Below are 20,545 nucleotides of genomic sequence, written 5' to 3' on the forward strand. Positions count from 1 at the left end.
CTCTGCAGATCAAAGAAAGAAAGAGCAGCCAGTACTCAGACAGATAGGATCCTTATGACCTATATAGGAGAAGTGCACTTTCTAATTAAACTGTAGCAGTTTCCCAACAGAGTTTTCTTATGGACTTATTTATTAAGCAAAAATCAAGATTAGGAATCTGATTTAAATTATGTAAATTTTCCATTTTAGTTAACTGTGGAACTATTGCAGCTACCTTTATTTTATTCCTGCCTTCATGAAAAACTACAGAGTTATAACAGATAATTACAAAGACTAAAGTACATGCTTTAATATAATTAAGACCGGATCTTCCCAAGATGAAAACTACACCATGGAAGAGTCCTACAACCAGGTATTTGAGGCCAGTCCCTTTATCAATGGAATCCTCAACCAAAATGTGAGGAAAGAGAAGAGTCACCCTCTGACTTTTGACAATTCAAGGTCAGCCTGCCACCAAGAAGACCGGCACCATTCATATTCTGAAAAGCAGCAAAGAGTCCTGGGGCACCTTATAGACTAACAGACGTATTGGAGGATGAGCTTTTCTGTGAATACCCACTTTGTCGGATGCATGTAGTGAAAATTTCCAGGGGCAGGTATATATATGCAAGCAAGAAGCAGGCTAGAGATAACAAGGTTAGTTCAATCAGGGAGGATGAGCCTATTACTTTGGATTTATCTATCTTGAATAGTGTATCATCTGCAAACTTTGCCACTTCACTGCTCAATGTTTTTTTCAGATTGTTAATGAATATGTTGACCACCACAAGTCCCAGTACAGTTCCTTGGGGGACCCCATTGTTTAACTCTCTCCATTTTGAAAACTGACCATTTATTCCCACACTTGGCTTCCTATTGTCTAACCAGCGACTGATCTGTGAGGGTGCCTATCCCTTAGCAACTTAGTCCTTTAAGAGCCATTGGTGGAACCTTTCTGAAAATCCAAGGACACTATCCACTGGCTTGCCCTTACTCACATGTTTGCTGACCCCTCATAATCATGCCTCACTATTTACAAATGCCATGTTGGCTCTTTCTCAACACATCATATTTCTCTGTGTGTCAGATAATTCTGTTCTTTACCACGGGTTCTACCAACTTGCCCAGTGCTGAATTTAAGCTCCAGAAGTGATCCTGGCCAGTAAACCTTTTTTAGAAATCAGTGTTACATTAGTCAGTTTCCAATCCTCTGGCACAGAGGCTTGTTTCAGTGATAAATGACATACCACCATTAGTAACTCTGAATTTAATTTCACATTTGAGTTCCTTCAACAATCTTGGGGAAACACCAGCTGTCCTGGTAACTTACTAATGTTTAATCTATAAGCATGTTCTAAAGCCCTCTCTATTGACCGGGGTACAATGTGCAGTTCACTTCTCTGCTTAGTACATGGGGACCATCCCCCCAACAACTCCTAACAGCCCCCTCCAGCTCTGACCAGTGATGAGCTGCCAAAATCGTAACAACCAGTTCCTTCCTCACCTCACAAGGGTGTCGTGGCCCACCCCTGCCCCCCGGGACTTCTGCCTCATCCAACCCTCTGCGTTTCTTGACCCCCACTCCCAGGACCCCTGCCCCAACCACCTCCCTTCCCTGTGCCCTAACTACCCCCTGCTGCCCCATCCAACCCCTCTTCTCATTCCTGATGGCCCCCCAGGACCCCTGCCCCATCCAACCACCCCTTCTCCCTGTCCCCTGACCGCCACTGGAACCCCTGCCCCTGACTGCCTCCCACCACCCCATCCAACCTCCCCCTCCTTCCTGACTGCTCCCCCAGAACTCCTGCCCCCATTCAACCCCCCTGTTCCCCGCCCTCTGATCGCCCCAACCCCCAACTCCCCTGCCCTCTATTCAACCCCCCATCCAGCCCCTTACCACGCTGCCTGGAGGTGGCTGGCCACGCCACTTGGCTAAAGCTGGGCACACCGCCGCCAAGCAGCGCCTGGAGCACCAGGTCAGGCCAAGCTCGCAGGCCCCCTGCTTCCCGCTAATCAGCTGTTCACGCGGGAAGCCTGGGAGGGCAAAAAAGCAAGTGGCGGCTTCACGCTCAGGCCCAGGAAGGCAGAGGTGGAGCGGAGCTGAGCTAGGGCATGGAGCAGTTCCCCTGTGCACCCCCACCCCCTCCTGGGTTACCTGCTGCGGTGCGGGCGGCCCCCCCACCCCAGCTCACCTCCACTCTATCTTTGCCTCCCTGGGCCTGAGCACAAAGTGGCCGCTTGCTTCTCCGCCCTCCCAGGCGTCCTGTGTGAACAGCTGATTAGCAGGAAGTGGGGGCGAGGCGGGAGAAGCGGGACGGAATGTTCAGGGGAGGAGACGGAGGCGGAGTGGAGGTGAGCTGGGGCCGGGGGGCAGGGCGGGGAGCTGGTGGTAGGTGCTCTGCACCCACCAAATTTTCCCCGTGGGTGCTCCAGCCCCGGAGCACCCATGGATTCGGCGCCTAAGGCGCCACTTTTCGATAAAGTGCTCAGGGGAGCAGCCGATCCCCCTGCTTCCCTCAGCTATGCTCATGCGTGGCAACCAATGGGCCAGTGTCACACAACCCTCCTTGATTCCTGGTGCAATGGGGGGGCGGCGGAGGGAAGACAGCAGTCCTTAATGGGTTGAGATAGGGAAACACAAAAGCCACTCCCTAGGCGTCATCCTCCGGGAAGGGGAAGGAGATGGCCCCAGGGGCGGCAAGAACATCGCGGGAGGAGGAGGGGACAGATAGGGATCAGGAGTAGGGACAGGGCTGGGGTCAGGAATAGGGACAGGGAAAGGAGCAACAGAGGAACCGGGGGCCCCAGTGGCCAGGCCACTGGGGGTGGCATCCCACGATTGGGCTTAGGGGTCTGTTGGGTGGGAAGGGGACCCTTGGTGATGCTGGCCTAGTGCTCTAAGGCAGGTAGTATGGCCACAGAATGCATAGATGGGGAATCGGCATTAGGGCCCCCAACCCGGGAAAGAAGTTGGCTGCCCTGCACCAATGAGGGATTCCTCTGGTGACTCGGGTCCTGGCCGCACAACACTGGTTGTCACCTCAAGAGGCTCGGCAGTCGCTAGTGGGGTGCCATCTGTGGCCGGGTCAGTGGAAGAGTTCAGGGGCTTCTTGGAGGTGGGAGCAGAGGCAACAGTTTGGGAGACGGAGCATGGGGAAAGGGGGGCCGGGTTGAGGTCGTCCAGATCAAGGCCCGCTGGCAGAGGGTTGTCCTCCCCCTGGGTGACCAGGGTCAGACCCACGGCCTTGATCACCTCATAGATGGAGGGGAGAGCGCCTTCCACCACCCCGGGGTTCTTCCCGCCAGTGCCTGAAGCAACGCTCACCTCAGGGCTTGCAGGGTTTTCAGATGATAAGGAGGTAGGAGGGGCTCCATCGGGTGCTTCCGTGGGAAGGGACTCCGGAGGAGGGGCAATGTTACCTTCCGGTGCTGCCACGTTGTCCCCTGCTGGCACCATTGAATGGGAGTTGCCAGGGGGCAAAGTGGAAGGCTCAGCATTGGTGCCCCCCTTCCTGGTCTTCCGGGGGGGCTTCCGCATCGGTGGGAAGGAGCAGAGCTTGAGCCTTCTACTTGCCCCACTTCCCCTGTACTAGGGCCCAGCCCTCCATGGCATCATCTGGGGGCTGGCTAACAGGGTCAGGGAGCATGGGTGATGGCTCAGGGACCCAGGGAGACAATGGTGGGGCAGCATGAGGGAGGGAGGATCCTCCCTGGGGCGGGTCGTCTCCCATGCCCGGCGGTATCCCCACCGCACTCTCCTCCACAGGCCCCGCCAGATTGCAGACAGCGGAGGCAGGGCTCTCCTGCTTGTCTGGGCACACTGGGGGAGGTACCCCTAAGGCCTGAGCAGGAGCAGTGGTGGACTGGGAAGGAGGAGGGGCAGCTCCAGGTGCCAGGCAGCCAGGGGACACCAGCATTGATGGGGCCAGTGCCCTGCCGTGGCTCGGGGGTCCCGGACACTCCTCCATGCTGGGCCAAGGGGCAGGCCCTCCGGACATGACCCATCTCCCAGCAAAGGTAGCACCAGGCCTCCCCAGTGAAATAATGCACCTGGTAGTGGGCTCCCTGGTAGGGGACCAGGAAGAACCCCTCGAGCGCGTCTCCATCACACGCTGCCAGCGGCAGTTGAAGCTGTAACTGCCAGTGGAATGAGAGGACATAATGGAAGGCGGGGTCTTTGCAGCCCAATGGAAGAGGGCTGATGAAAGAAATTGGTTGCCCCAGGGTAGAAGGGGCAGGCAGCAGGGTGGCATTGGGCAGGAAGGGAAGGATGGAGGTCAGGACTAACTGGACACCCAGGTCTTCCAACGACTCCAGGGGGACAAACACGCCCCCCCACGGCCAGGCCCTTCTCCACCGCCTCCTGGGCGGTGGCCTCCGATGCTAGGAAGAAGACTACCTTTCTGTACATTTTGGAGGCCACCACGACGGCCGTGGCCTCCGCAGCTCACTAACAGCTTCCAAGTGCGAACTGCAGGCAACAAGATGCTTGTTGTCACCACTTCTCTTTCGTCCTCGTCATCGATTGGATTATGAAGACATCCACTTATGAGCGTAGGAAGGGAATCCAGTGGACGTTGTGGACCCAGCTGATGACTGGACTTTTCTGACGATCTTGCACTCCTTTCACACAGTAAAGAGCAGATGCAAGAGAAGACCAACACGGGGCAGGCACGTCATCCACAGGTGGGGGGGGCGCTTCAAACATTTCACAAGGAACAAGACCCAAGATCCTTAGGATTAATTCCATCAGTAACGACCCAGTCACACTGAAGGGAAGCCCCTTGGAAGAAGTGCAGTCCTTCCACCACCTAGGTAGGTCATTGACCAGGCAGGGGCAAACAGACGAGGACATCAAATTTAAGATTGCGTCAGGCAAGAGCAGCCTCTTACGGCTCAAGAAACATCTGGAGCTCCAGGAGCTGTCTTTGGCAATTAAAATTCGACTGTTCACTCCAATGTGAAATCAGTCCTACTGTATGGAGCTGAAACCTGGAGGACAACCAAAACAACCACCAGGAAGATCCAGACCTTCATTAATAGCTGCCTCAGAAGGATTCTCCAGATCCGCTGGCCAGACACCATCAGTAACATCCACCTCTTGGAGAGGACCCGTCAACTCCCAGCAGAGGAAGAAATCAGAAGGAGAAGGTGGGGTTGGATAGGACATACACTACGCAAGCAGCCAACTAACATCACCAGACAGGCACTGCGGTGGAACCCCCAAGGCAAGCGGAAAAGAGGCCGTCCAAGAAACACCTGGCGACGCGACCTTCAGGCTGATAGCAAAAAAATGGGCTATACCTGGAACCAGCTAGAGCGAATGGCCCAAGATAGAGGATTCTGGAGATCTGTGGTTGGCGGCCCATACCCCGATTGGGGTGACGGGCATGAGTGAGTGAGTGGGTGGGTGTTTTGTGTCCACCTTTGAAAAAGATTTTGAAATACTGGAGATGGGACAGCAAAAAGCAATGAAAGGTTCTGAGGGCTGGAGAAAAATGCCTGCTAGTGAGCTATTGAAAGAGCTCAGCCTGTTTAGATTATCAAAAAGACCAGGACATGACATTATTGAAGTGTTGAAGTGACTTCATGGAGAGAAAAGATTGGGTATTAAAGGGCTCATTAATCTAGCAGAGAAAAGCAGAACAAGACCCAGTGGCTGGAAACTCAAAAGAGATCAATTCATATTAGAAATAGAGCAGAAATATTCAACAGTGAAGATGAATCACCAAAGGAACAAACGAGAAAGAGAAGTGGTGGGAATTGTCCATTTCCTGATGTCTTCTAATGAAGACTAGATGCCTTTCTGGAACGTGTTTAGTGAAAAACTAGCTACTATGCTATACAGAAAGCATGCGATATGCAGGGTGTCAGATTACATGCTCTAATTGCCCCTTCTGGCCATAAAGTCTGCTAATTCATGAACAATTGAGCGTAGCATGGGGAAGAGCGACTCGTGTTCTACTGCGTAGTCGGTGTCATCTCACAATGAAGAGTCACTGAGTGGAATGATCCAGGGGAAGCAGCTCAAACATGCAGTGTGGCTGGACAGGGGCAGGACATCAACACTGCAGGGGAGGGGTGGGTGTGGCCATGACATCACAAGGGCCTTTGGCAGCACCTCAGCCTATTGGATAGAGATGGTGGGGAGGCAATGATCTCACAGAGAGATCTTGACATCAGCCAGGCAGGACAGGGGTAACCTTGGAGATCTCTGTGGCTTTGCTTCAGCACGTCTCCTTCTCGAGGTCTCTCCTTGAGGACTGAGAGAGAATTCACTTTCATGTACATGAGCACAAGGAGGACCCTCTTTGGAGTTTTCTCCTTTTCTTTTTTTGATTTTGCTAGAAAACAGACATCCCTGTATAGAAGGTAAGAGCCTCCGAGAGATTTGGAACCTGTTCAGTCTGATCCATCAAGTGCCTGCTGAATTCTAGGAAAGGAAAACACTTGATTGTGGGAGCAGCATTGTATTCCCAACATAGGACTTTGTCCCTTAGAATCACTGGAGACATTGGGGTTTCTCCTTTTTGTTTTCCCTTGTCCTCTGTCCTTCCTACCTTTCTCTTCTTGCTTCCTTTGTCCTTTTCTTCTGCTCTCTTCCCACCACCAGGAGCTCTATGTGTGCAGCAGGGACTGGGGGGTTTGTTGGAGGCCCTCACAGAAAGGTGAGACTGGAATAGTGCTCTGAGAGTGATCCCCTCGGTGGTGACCTGCGCCATTCTTTGGGCTATTTGATGAGAACCCTTACCCTTCCACCCCTCAAAGTCTCAACCTTGATTGAATGAGGAGGGGCCTATTGACACGCAGGAAAATCTGGTCTTTGTTGTTCTTTTTTATGACCAAGCCAATAAGTCACAACCAGTTATATGTTTGACCAGTGTTGATGCTGCTCTCCATTCACTGTCTCGGAGAAGTTCATGATCCTCTCTAACATTCCAGTTCTTCTAAAATACTTGCTGACTAATTCCTATGAACAACTGTTGGTCTGTAGCTCATTTGAGAGCAACTCAGCTGATGGAGCCAGTCAGTAGCAAAGACAAGTCACTGCTCCTTTCTCAGCCTTAGTTTCTCCTTCTGTCAAGTACGATTAACAATCCTCTCCCACCTGAGTGGATGATGGGGATCCACTGAAGAGTGTCACTAGTAGCAGTGTAGAATAGGAGGTGTCCTATCAATTGAGGCATATCAGATTATGACATAATATTCTATTTTATTGATATTTTATTATTTTGAAATTGTTAAGAACAGCAACTACTTAGCTCAGACTGAAGCATCTCATCTAATTTTCTAGATCACGGTGTCTCTTTGTGTACAACGAGACAGTTTAATGCACTGTGACAAACAGGAGATGCTCTTGTTTTGCAAACAAATATTTGTTTGCAAAGAATTTTCATCCTACTTGTTATGATTTCAGGAAACAAAGTAGTTTAGTCTGAATGGATTTTCTGCCAGAAAACAGTTTCCATGAAAATGTTCACCCCTTATTTCCTGGGCTCTATCCCTGCCTCTGTGGGGGTTGTTGTCTGTTAGTTAGAACAGGGGTCAGGCCTGTTTGCTTTTCTTTCTGGCTCTGTCCCCGCTTTGCTGTGTGACTCCTTGGGTAGGTGCAGTGGGATAGGGTCAATTCTCTAACTCCAGGCAGCAGAGAGCCTGGGTGAGGAGGGAGGCTCAAGCTGTCTGCGAAGGAGAAAGGGATGTTTCCAGGTGATGAACGTCAAGAATTCTAAACTTTTCTAAAATGGCTAGTGTAGAGAAACAAGAAAGAGTTGGAGCCAAACTTAAACCATTGTCTTTTTTAAAGCCCATTCGGGGATGTGAGTCCCAGAGAGCCATAGAGAGGGGCAGCAACTTGGCCAGACCTAAAGATCAACAGGCAGCAATGGAACCAGGAGTGACCCTCCCTCTCAAAGCCAGGGGGAATGGACATTAGGGCCTGGTTACAATTGCCAGCTGTGGGAGGGAGTGTGCAGCAGTGGTTAGTGAAGGGGTCCATCCACGGCTCTGACACTCGGTGTGACCCTGAGCCGGTAGCTGAGGCCTGTTTACCATCAGTAGGGTTGGGGTCCCATGGCTATGGCCCAGGGGAATTGGGAGGCTCCAGGAAGATGTTAAAAGTGCTGGGATGTCAGGATCCTGGAGCCGCTGTCACCTCCGCACTAGGGCAGTGTCCTGCACCCCGCAGCTGCTGGCTGACTTTCTCCATCCCCTGGCAACAAGACAGACTCTTGTTTTCACAGCCAGTTGATCACCCTAGTGTCATCACCCTGCTTGCTGGCTGGGCAGGATAACTCCTCAGGTCACCACTCTCTCCAGCCTGCCTTGGGCTTGAAGAGTGAGGAGGAGGAGGAGAAGAGGCTCGGCGGGCGCTAGTAGGGTGCCATCTGTGGCCAGGCGCTATAAATGGTAGCGGAGGCGGTGGTCAGAGGAGATGATCTAGTGGCAGGTGGGGGGGTTGCCACCACCTGGGCGTATGCCCTGGGGATTGGGGGAGGGGCATCTGCAGAGCTGGTAGAAGAAGCAGTGGGGAGGGACGGCGCAGCCCTAGAACATGTGTATAACACAGGCCCTAGAATGTCACCGAGTGCTTCCTCCAGAAAACCTATGATGTGACTGAGCCAGAGCACATCTTCTGGAAAGACATCTACATGCATTAGAGCCAGCCGATAAGAAAAAATCTTTCTTCTGCAGTGACGTGAAGTTAAAGAACATGGAGAAGAAGAAAACCTCTGCTCGGGTTGTTACTGGAGCTGAAGCAGAGAGGCCAGGATAAACATGGCTAGGGCCCAGGACTGACTATCAGCAGATCTACTATTTTCTAGTCCTGGCTTTTTGAAAGTTTCTATATATAAGTAACACAAAGAAAACTGCATTTAGTGACAGTGAAGGTGGCATCAGAATATATGCCAGTCACCCAAAACCTTAAAACATGGACATTAGAAGGGAAAAAGAGTCCTCTATTCCTTGCCATCTTCATATCAGCTACAACATCGTGGATAACGTGCACCAACGCTCCATAAGGCTTTCACTTCCGTCGCTAACAGACACCAAAAAGAAACATTCACGCCATTCAATGCTCTGCATAACCCGACTGGTGAAATCGTACTCTCAAGTATCAAAAGTTGAACACATCTGACTCTTCCACAGCCTGTGTATTTGGGAACTTAATCTGCTTTTGTCATAACAGATAGCTAAGGGTCGAATCGTTCTTTTGACCTGAAGAGGGTTAGACAAAGGGATCAAACACCTGACCAAGAGACCAACTCAGGAAACCGGATTTTATTCAAAGCTCAGGGAGGAATTCTGGGTGTGTGTCTTTGTTTGTGACTGCTGTGCTCTCTTGGCGCAGAGAGATCTCTCTACCTTCAGGCTTTAATTCTGTTTCCCAATGGTAAGTGGCAGGTATAGACATATAGTTTTTATTGTTTTTGTTTTACATGTGGTAGTTTGGCTGAAGTTTTCAAATTATTTTCTTTGAATAAGGCTGGTTTATTGCATTTTGTTTCTTTAAGCAATAACCCTGATATTGACTGTACAGATGCCATATTTTATGTCTTTTCTTTTAAACTTGTTTGATTTTCTTTTCTTAGTTGAGGTTCAAGGGGATAGAATCTTGTGCCAGGATTACTGTTCTCTCAGGGAAGACTGGAGGGGAAAAAAGACGAGGAAGGAGGTGAATGTCCTCTCGGTTGTAATCAAAGGAGTATAAAGTACATAATCTGCCAGGGTAACTCTAACGAGGGAAGCCTGGGAGGGAGTAAAGAGGGAAGGAAGTGGGTTATTTCCCTTTGTTGTGAGACTCAGGGCATCTGAGTCTTGGGGTCCCCCAGGGAAGGTTTTGGGGAGACCAGAGTGAGCCAAACACTGGAATGTTTGGCTGGTGGCGGCGCTATCAGCTCTAAGCTGGTAAATAAACTTAGAGGAATTTAGACTAGTACCTCATATTTGAGCTCTAAGGTTCAGATTGAGGAATTATACTATGACAGCTGTAACAGTCACTGCTGATGTTTTGTAACAGACCATGAGTTGGAGGGAAGTTGGGGGTACACTGCTTTTCATTCTCTGTTGGAGAAGGAAAACATTTAGAGTTCAGGACAGTTCTCAGTTTCCAAGTACCCACCAGCACCCAGCCTCTCACACCTATTGGCTGTGTCCATCCAGCAACAACCCAACTTCCAAATATTCCATTCCCCAGCACTCTCCATTTTGCCTCCCAGATCACCAATCTCTCAATGCCCCAGCGTCCACCTGTAATGAATGTGAGAATTTTCTGCAATATTTTTGTGAACAATATGAGTCTCAGTTGGCCATCTGTCTTTGCACTGTTACTCACTGGATGCGGAAAGAATAAAATGCTTCTCCTGGAGCAGGGAAAGAGACACATGATGTCTGATCTCTCTGTGGTGGCATGAATGCACCCTCAGAAGCTGGCTAGAACCAAAACATACCAATGGAGGATCCAGAAGAGACAATGACAGACATTAACACTTTACAACAGGTGGTTCAAGCAGGCTGAATGTGTGAACACAGCATGGCTTTTTCTGGACAACAGAGACAAGAGGTGTCAGGGATCATTGTTTAAGAAGAAGGTTCACAGACACATAGAAGTTCTCATTCAGGACTGGACAAGAGAGAGAAGATGGATCTTGTAACAGCGTGGCTTTGTGAAGCCCTGGCTTTGACCAGTCTGAACTTGGTTTTAACCTTTGCTTCTCTAAGGCTATGTCTAAACTAGAGAGCTTACAGCGGTACATCTGCATCGATGCAGCAGCAGCTTTGTAAGATCTCTCGGGTAACCACCCTATGCCATCAACATAATTAAACCACCCCCAACAACAGCTTCTCCCACTGACATAGCACTGTGCACACTAACACTTATGCCGGTGAAATTTATGTTGCTCAGGGCTGTGTTTTTTTCACACCCCTGAGCGATGTAAGTTTTGCCGACATACGTGGTAGTGTAGGTATAGCCTAAGTTAACCTAAAACTTCCTGATACTGTATCCCAGTTGATTATTTAAACCTATCCTGTTTGGAAAACACCTGCCTGGTGTTGCTACCAATACCACCTGAAGTGCATTAATCCCCGATAGGTGGGGGGAAGTCTCAGAGCAGGAGTCTACCTCAGATGGATTCACTGGGCAGATCTCAGCATGAGGAACAGGAGTGCTGGAGTCCAAAGGCTCAGTCTTGGAGGTGTTGAGGCCAGGGGGCCTGCCTTTGTGGCCAGGGCATGGCATGGATTCTTTAAAGCCATAATGGGTACCCTGTAAAACCCAGCCAAGCACAGACCCCATCATCCCCATTTGACTTGGTGTAGCAGAACCATAAGAAACACCATAACAAAAACAACAAAAAACATTGTGAACACCTATTCCATGTGTATTTTCTGATGCCTTATAAGGTGGGAGCTCTGACAGAAGCTTTTCCCACACTTGGGGCATTTATAGGGTTTTTCTCCCGTATGGATCCTCTGATGTGTTTTAAGAAGTGAGTTCGACTGGAAGCTTTTCCCGCATTCACTACATTTAAAAGGTCTTGCCTCAGTGTGGATTTTCTGGTGTCTAATAAGGCCTGAGGTCACACTGAATCGTTCCCCACAGTCGGGGCATTTATAGGGCCTGTCTTCTGAGTGGATTCGCCGGTGTCTCCTAAGGGCTGAGTTGTCAGTGAACCTTTTCTCACATTCGAGGCATTTAAAGGGTCTCTCTCCTGTATGGATTCTTTGGTGTTTCAGAAGGGCTGAACTGTGACTAAAGCTTTTCCCACATTCAGAGCATTTATAGAGTTTCTCTCCTGTGTGGATTCTTTGGTGTTTAATAAGGCTTGAACTGTCACTGAAGCTTTTCCCACATTCGGGGCATTTATAAGGTTTCTCTTGTGTGTATTCTCTTGTGTTTAATGAGGCCTGAGCAGTCACTGAAACTTATCCCACAGACAAGGCATTTATAGGGTCTCTCTCCTGTGTGGGTTCTTTGATGTACAATAAGGGCTGAATTCACACTAAAGTTTTTCCCACACACAGAGCATTTATAAGGTTCTTCTCCTGTGTGGTTTCTCTTATGTTTAATAAGTCCTGAGCAGTCACTGAAGTTTTCCCCACAGACCAGGCATTTATAGGGTCTCTCACCAGTGTGACTTCTCTGATGTCTAGTAAGGTGTGAGCTTAGACGGAAAGTTCTCCCACAGTCAAGGCATTTATAGGGTCTTTCTCCCGAGTGGAGTCTCTGATGCACAATGAGGTCTGAGTTCACACTGAAGCTTTTCCCACAGTCAGGACATTTATAGGGCTTCTCTCCAGTGTGGATTCTCTGATGAGTGATAAGAGTTGATCTGCGATTGAAGCTTTTCCCACACTCAAGGCATTTAAAAGGTCTCTCTCCTGTGTGGATTCTTTGATGTTTGATAAGGTAGGACCTCGCATTGAAGCTTTTCCTACAGTCAGGACATTTATAAGGTTTATCTACAGTGTGTACCCTCTCATGCATAAGAAGGTAGGAGCGCACTCGGAATCTTTTCTCACATTGTAGGCACTCATAGGGTTTCTCTGCCCTGCGGATTTTGTCATGTGTCCTAAGTGTTGAGTTCTGACGGAAGCTTTTCCCACAGTCGAGGCACTTATAGGGCTTCTTTCCAGTGTGGATTTTCTGGTGAGTAACAAGGATTGATTTCTGATTAAAGATTTCCTCGCACTCCATGCATTTATAGAGTCTCTCATCAGTGTGGATTGTCTGATGCACAGCAAGGTTTGAGCTCACATCGAAGCTTTGGCCACACTCAGGGCAGTTATAGGGTTTCTCTGCAGTGTTAATTCTCTGATGGGCTTTGCTATTTTTAGTTTTCCTGAGAGCTCTGCCAGTGGAAGTGGCTTTACCCTGTGATGTCTCTCCAGGAATTTTTTCTGATATGCATTGAGAGTCACACGCCTTCACCTGATCAGGACTCAAGGAAACTTTCCCTGCCAACATTCCCAATAAATTCCCATGTGATTCTGCTTCCTCCAGACAATTCTCTTCCTTTATCTTCACCATCCCATCCTCTGTTGGAATAAAGAGGGATAATAGAGACCTGATTCATTTCTTGTGCTGGGACTAAAGAATGCTTTGAAAGGGGGAACAGCAGAATTAATAATGCTATGGTCTGAAATTAGGAACCAAATTCCACAATGCAGGGACCAGTTCTGCTCCCATGTAACATCTCAGCTGCCAGGAAAGGACAGAAGATGAGGGGGAGAGAGGTGTATTCATCAGACAGTGAGTGTGGGAAGGAAGTCATGACTGATGCACCTGCCAGGAGGATGTGACCCCTGCTGGGACAACCCTGATATGGGTGAAGAGGGGCAGAACTGGGGGCCTCACAGGGCTTTGGTGGAAAAGCCAGCTGTTTTGTTCACTCACCCGTGGTTTCTGAGTTGGCTTAAACTCCTCACCTGTGCAGGCACCTCTCTCAATCTCCCCTTCCTCTGCATCCGAGGGGCCCGGCTCCTCTCCTGGCTCCATCAGAGAGATCTGGAGTAGAAATGGCCCTGGGTTAGATGGAGCATGGATTCCCTGTGGGCTGGGTGAGTTTATTCGCTCACTTGCAGGTGGGTGCAGTTTTTACTGATATTTTATGATGAAAGAGAAAAATAGTATTTAAAAGTAAGAGCTAAAATCAGGGGAAGGAAGCTTTAATTCTCTCTCCAGTCACCGATCGATGCCACCTTAGGCTGTTGCTGTAGCAAGGCATCCTGCATGCAGTGACCTGAGAGACAGTGGATGAGAATGAGACAGGCACTAAGGAGACCTCTGTTCTGGTTCTAGCTCTGTCTTGGACTTGAAGAGCTATGATGTCTTCCTCATTCTTTTCTTCTAGGACAAGAGGCTAACATGGCTATTCTCAAGTGTTCAAATACCATGAGTCAGCTCTTCACATAGCCCCACTCTGAACCCACCTCAGATGTGTTCCTAGCCCACAGTGTTCCCAGAATGATTCCAGACCTCATTAGCAGTCAATGTGGTGAGGGAAAAGAAAGATTCAACCACAGCTACAAGTCACATTAAAGAGGAATCTAGAACCTCAGGGTTCCAGGGGCGTGTTGGATGATATGCCAGCACTGGGAGATGGGGAACAGGGTAGGAACCATAACATATGTCTGTCCCTCCCTGAGCCCTTTATCTATCCCTAGACTCTGTTCCTAGAATGGTGGCAGCCTGCTGGCACCCCCTACCTGTTTCCCACTGGGAGAAAGACCCTGTACATTTATTTCTAACAGTCTGAGCTTTATCCAGCTAGTTATCTCAGGATCACAGCACTCTTCTATCCGGGGAGAGCTCTTAGCAAAGCTTCCTTCAAACACTTCTAGACTATCATATTGAGAAAAGACTTGGCCAGTTTAGTACAGCGCAGAGCAGGTGTAGTGTCAGAAACTGCTGAAGGTGAATCATATATTTCTTTCCCATTTCCTGTTTAACACTCCCCCCTCCCCCCACACACTCCTTTTCTTTGTAGGTACAGGGGTAGTGAATTCTGGCAGATAGGGGTCTCCCTCTTAGAATTCCTCACCTTTCCCCATCTTGTAGTCCTTATGATGGTAGTTTTTTACTAAATTTATTATTAAAGGCTGTCAAGCAATTAAAAAAACATGATTAACTGCACTCAAATAATAGAATACCATTTATTTAAATATTTGCAGATTTTTGCTACATTTTCAAATATATTGATTTCAATTACAACACAATACAAAATGTACAGTGCTCACTTTATATATTTTTTATTATAGATATTTGCATGATAAAAAACAAATTAAGTAGTATTTTTCAATTCACCTAATACAAGTAGTGCAATCTCTTTATCATGAAAGTTGAACTTACAAATGTAGAATTATGTACAAAAAATAACTGCACTCAAAAATAAAACTTGTTTGTCTGAGCGATTGGCTGAACAAGAGGTAGGACTGAGTGGACTTGTAGGCTCTAACATTTTACATTGCTTTGTTTTGAGTATGGCTATGTAAGAAAAACAAAAATCTACATTTGTAAATTGCACTTTCACAATAAAGAAATTGCACTACAGTACTTGTATGAGGTGAATTGAAAAATACTATTTCTTTTATCATTTTTACAGTGCAAATATTTGTAATAAAAATAAGACTAAAGTAAGCACTGTTCACTTGTATTTGGTATTGTAATTGAAATCAATATATTTGAAAATGTAGAAAAACATCCAAAATATTTAATAAATTTCAATTGGTATTCTATTATTGATTAACAGTGTAATTAAAACTCCAAATAATTGTGATTATTTTTTTAATCATGATTAATTTGGGGGGGGTTAATCATGTGAGTTAACTGCAATTAATTGACAGCCCTAATCTATCATTATTATTATTGACGATAGCACCTAGGAACTCTAAACATGGACCAGGACCCCATGGCCGTACATATTGTACAAACACAGCACAAAAAGATTTTCCCTGCCCCAAACAGCTCACATTCCAACTACCATACAACAGACATCAAATGCAGGCAGACAGACAGATGCGGGAGGAGTACAAGGAGGCATGATAGGTAGCGGTCTCTGAACACAAGGAGCCAAGGATTTTTGTAGGTGTAACAGCACAGGAGAGTATTGAGGAGGAATTTGAAAGTGGGTACATTTGATTGACTCTGCTCCCTGGAATACTATAGATATTGGGTGTGGATCAGCAACAGTGGCAGCATATGTAGGTACGTAGAAACACTGTGAGACTGCGCCATTGTTTGTGCATTTATCTGCATGTATTCCAACTGCTGTTAACTGTGTTCAGTGTTGGTGTATTGAACAGCAGAAGGAGTTGCAGCAGGTTAGTAGAGCTGTGACTGTGATATGAGGGAAGGTGCAGGTGTACCTTGATCAGGGCCGGCTCCAGGCACCAGCTGAGCAAGCAAGTGCTTGGGGCGGCCAAGGGGAAGGGGCAGCAGGTCGGGCTTTTTGGCGGCGGGTCCCTTGGTCCCTCTCAGAGGGAAGAACCTGCTGCAAAATTGCCACTGAAGAAGAAAGCGGCACGGTGGAGCTGCCACCAATCGCAGCATTTTTTTTTTCTTCTGCCGCTTGGGGCAGCAAAAACCCTGGAGCCAGCCCTGACCTTGATGGACTAACCATGATTCATTGCTGCATGAAGTGCTGTAGGCTCTCACTGGTCTCTGGGGCTAAGCAAGGGGCAAACAAAAGCAACGTCTCAGAAGGAATCTTCAGGGCAAGGGTGAAAGAGTGGGAACTGTGAGAGCCTCATAATATCCTCCAGTATCCTGAATGAACTTTATGGAACTAAGTTAAAACATATTGAATGAGGGTTAAGACCAGTGGGGTCCATCTTATTAAACATACACAACTGCATCTGTTATTATAGCACTGTATTGTCTCTAGTGGGAGGGAAAGCCAATTAACTTCCTCCATTATCAACCTTTTCAAGCCGCCTGCGGAGACGTGCACATATACTATTTCAAACTGGATTCTCTCCAGGGACCAATAGGCAAAGAAGGGTTTTTCGATAAATAGCCTGGTTTTAAACAGGCTCATGGTCTTCTTCCTGATCCAGCAAATAGACAGGCCCCTAGTCCATGGAGGATGCCAATCCTTGGAGGAGGATTGGAAGGACAGGGCCTTCTAAGGTCCCATAAGAGTGGGTGCTTGTTCTGAGCTGAAGCTGTGACAAGCCTGTAATAAGAAAATCCCCTTAGGTGCAGGGTTGAAGAACTGCCCCAGCCAGAACCCTTTCAGGGTTGAGGTTAACTCTGGTGGACTTATTAGCATGCCTGTAGGGTTGGTATTTTTAATTGTTTTTAATCTATTTTCTCTGTAATGTTTCTTACCTTGTGAATAAAGCAGGGTTGCTTAGGAAGCACTGTTTGTACATGACCTTTAACTGTAGCAATCACAGCTGTTAACCATCTCGGAAGAGAAAACAAGCAGATAGATGTCCTTAGGCAACCTGTCTATGCTGAGAATAATTCAGGGAAGGCGGGGAACTGTGCAGCCTGGAAATACCCTAGTCAGAAGGGAGAGGGATGTGAGTCTCCACACAAGAGAGGCAACACCAGGGGAGCCAGAAGGCTGAGAGTGGAAGCTGTTGCTGGACCTCTGAGGGGAGAAACAGAAGAAGTTGCCCTGAACTGTGGCAGCAACATTTTGCAAACCTGGGGCAGTTTGCATGGAGCATGCTCAGTGTTTGAGTGAAGGCCAGGTGCAGGTAGTTTCTGCTTGCTAAGCCTGATCCAAATCTAAGGTTTCCTTTACCACAAAGAACGTGTTAAAGTTTGTTCTCCAGCGTTGATGTGCTATGTTCTCAAAGTCTTCTGTTGTATCTGTGAGAGCATGTTTGTTACTGTGTGATGGGTATTGCTCCAAGATAGAGATAAGGTTGGGTTGCGCGAGTGATGTGTTCCTCCACTTTGTACTTCCTGGTTTTCAGAGGTTTAAGTTTAGCCACTATGGTTGCCACCCGTTCATTTTTTTCACCCAGACAGTCCAAGTGCTGTTTGACAAGCCCTGATGTCTGGTTTTTCTGATGGGGTGGTGGGGAAGAAGCAGAGCAGAGGCAGGGCCTTGGCACGAAGAGGGGAGGGAAGTAGGTAGGGGTTGGGGGAGGGAGATCAGAGGCCTGGCCTCAGGAAGAGGTGAGCAGGGTGGGGGTCCTGTTACCAGCTGTTAGAAAGGTGGCAACCATTCTGGAAGGGCAGGAGGCAGCACTGGGCAACCTTAAGTCTGTGTTAACAAAGCTTTTGAGCAGTTCTTTCACTTGGGGTTGCTGAAATTATTTTTAAAAAGCCATGTTCCACAGCCCAGCTCTCCTCTCTACCGCCTTTGATTCCTGGGCAATCCTTAACCTGGCCACAGAAGGCCCTGTCTGCATGGTTAGTTCCTGTATTGCCCCATATCTTCTCCCCAACTCAGAGTCTTCCTGTCTCTTATGATCCAGCCCAGTCTTTGGCAGAGGCCCTGTAGGTTGAGGAGCTGGGCAGAGCCAGAGGATATATGAACTGTGCAGAGACTGGCACAGAGTCACTGTGGCTGAGGTGTTTTTTTTTGGAAGAAGGACAGACTTGGGGGGCATGGATCGAGGAGTGTGTGAGGGGGGGTTATGGCTCAGCTAAAGACACCCTCCATCCCTCATGCATAACTCTGCTGCCCCTCCTTCTCCCCTGCCCCCGTGCACTGCTTTGACCTCTCTTTTCTCTGAGAGCAGTAGCATGTGGGGACAGGTGAGCCTGGAGAACCTTCCCCACTGCTGGAAGCCATGGAATTTAACCCAGAATCATTGCACATTTTAATTGTGTGATATGAAGCCGCTGTGAGTAAAATAATTATTTACTGGAGACATCCACAATTTGGTATGTATCTGGTCAGACACATCTGGTATGTATCTGGTCAGATATGTACAAAGAAGGTAACATGTTAATCTGTAATGCTATGCAATATTAGCTAAGGGAGGATCTAATGGGTCTTTTATCCTCCATGTGGACATACCCTACATCTCTCCATGTCTCAGTTTCCCCTCTGTACAATGGGGATAACAGCTTTTCTCTGTCAGGAAGAGGTGGTGTGAGAACACACTTATTGAGAGGTGCTCAGATTCTTTGATGCCATTAACACCTAAGCTAGAATTTTCCAGACATATGAAAAGTAAGTCTGATTATGAGCAATATGTAATTTATATACCTCTGATTAATTATGGATATATTACAGAAGACTATTACTAGACTAAACATTATAAGGGCTTGTCTATACAGGAAAGATAGACCAGTATCAACTAATGTGTGAGTTTAAACCTATAGTTACACTGGTCTAACTCCTCATGTGGACACTTATTCCAGTATAAAAAAAGAGTGCCCTTGATTGGCTTAGATTAAACCCCTTCTGAAATGATATAAGCTAAATGGGAAAGAGGCACTCTGGTTTTGGTAGAATAATGTCCACATGGTCATGGGGGCGGGGTGTTAAATCAGAATAACTACATCTGTATAATTGGTCAAACTCTCTAATGCAGACAGTCCCTAAGGTGCTGGAGAGAGAAGCAAAAACAACATTAGAGAACAGCCATCCTCTTTGGTGGATCAAAGGAAAAGGAAGGCGTATTATAGTAACCTAGAAAATCTGACAGCCTGGAAATCACACGATAGCAAAGAAGAAACTTGTGCTAGAGGAAAATTAAAAAGAACAAATATTTTAAACATAAAAGAAACATTCAGAATATCATAGGAAATATGTTTAACAAACTGAGACATGGCTGCTTTGCTACTTGCATCAATTGTGATTTTCTGGGATTATTTACCATTAATGAATGCTTTTAAGTTGCACAATAACATCCAACTATACAATTAGGGTGACTATACTTCCCAAAGGGAAAATGAAACAATGTGTGGGGCTGGCCCAAGCCACTCACCTGATCCTCCTTGTGTGGGGCTTAATATGAGATGTACATATCTCATAGAGCTGGAATGGACCTTGAAAGGTCAGAGTTGAGTCCAGTCTCCTGCCTTCACAGCAGGACCAAGTACCATCCCTGACAGATTTTTGCCCCAGATCCCTAAATGGCCCCCTCAAGGACTGAATGCACAACCCTGCATTTAGGAGGCCAATGGTCAAACCACTGAGCTATCCCTCCTCTTGAACAGCCTGCCCATGCCCTGCCTGTCCCCCCACACAAGGTGGATGCTGGTAGCACTGCTCACTCAAGTCCTGCCTGCTCCCCATCTCCCCTCTACATGGGGCTGGCACTGCCAATCTCCCCCCACACACACACACACTTCTCTGCACCCCACTTTTCTGACAAAAGGAGGCATTTGTCCTGGTGACCTGATCAGTTGGCAAGAGCAAACAAGACATATGGGACCACTGCCCACTTTTGCCAAAAAAGTTGGGGGCAGCCAGAACAGGGCTTAAAAATGGGTCTGTCCTGGCCAAAACGGGAGGTATCCTCACCCTAAGTAAATTAGGCTGTGCTAAGGACCCTTCCCCCCACCCCAACCTATCTGGCAGCACAGCTCCCCCTTTCCATACCTACAGCTACTGCACCCTGCCCCTGCTTTTGCCCATCTGCCCCTCTCCTTTGCTTCCCTCCACCCGTTTTGCCTTCCTCAGCAAATTGCACACAGGTCCCTCGCAGGTGCCGCCCTTTGCCCCGTTACTTGCAGGGAGCAGATTGTGACAGCAGGTCCGGGCAGCGGAGCATGTCCCCACTGCTCCAGCCTGCTCAGTGACGGCGAAGTCACAAACTCCAGTGGGAAGCAGTTTCTGACATACACGAAACTGGGTGTGTCTCAGGGAGGGCAGCAGCTCTGAGGCTCGCAGCCCTTCCCCCGGGTCTCTCCCCTCATCTGCTGGCTCCGGCTCAGGGCCTGGTGGCGGCAGAAAGTCCCCCCGGCTTGGCAAAGAGAGGGGTTAGCGCAGGTCTGTCCCCGCACACACCCCGCTCGGGAGCAGCAGCAGCGGCTCAGCCCGGGCTCCCGGCTCACAATGGAGGCAGCATCAGATGCTACTGACCCAGGAAGCTCAACCCCTGATATGCTGAAGAAAGACAGAGCAACAGCTTCCTCTCCCTTGGTGGG

At 48.2% G+C, this 20,545-nt stretch overlaps 2 protein-coding genes across 3 annotated transcripts in view; one reads left to right on the top strand and one right to left on the bottom strand.

Annotated features, from left to right (window-relative positions):
* Positions 1-20,545, top strand: part of LOC116824971 (uncharacterized) — a 187,079-nt gene that overhangs the window by 122,557 nt on the left and 43,977 nt on the right. The window lies entirely within an intron of this gene.
* The window catches only part of LOC116824945 (uncharacterized), a 41,652-nt gene continuing 32,446 nt past the window's right edge, over positions 11,340-20,545 (bottom strand). Inside the window, 3 exon segments of the mRNA XM_075071980.1 lie at positions 11,340-11,857; positions 11,859-13,017; positions 13,376-13,486. Of these exon segments, the coding sequence (XP_074928081.1) occupies positions 11,350-11,857; positions 11,859-13,009 (1,659 nt within the window). The 5' untranslated portion in view covers positions 13,010-13,017; positions 13,376-13,486 and the 3' untranslated portion in view covers positions 11,340-11,349.

The sequence above is a fragment of the Chelonoidis abingdonii genome, chromosome 13 (assembly GCF_003597395.2).
Source record: "Chelonoidis abingdonii isolate Lonesome George chromosome 13, CheloAbing_2.0, whole genome shotgun sequence".
Lineage (NCBI taxonomy): Eukaryota > Metazoa > Chordata > Testudines > Testudinidae > Chelonoidis > Chelonoidis abingdonii.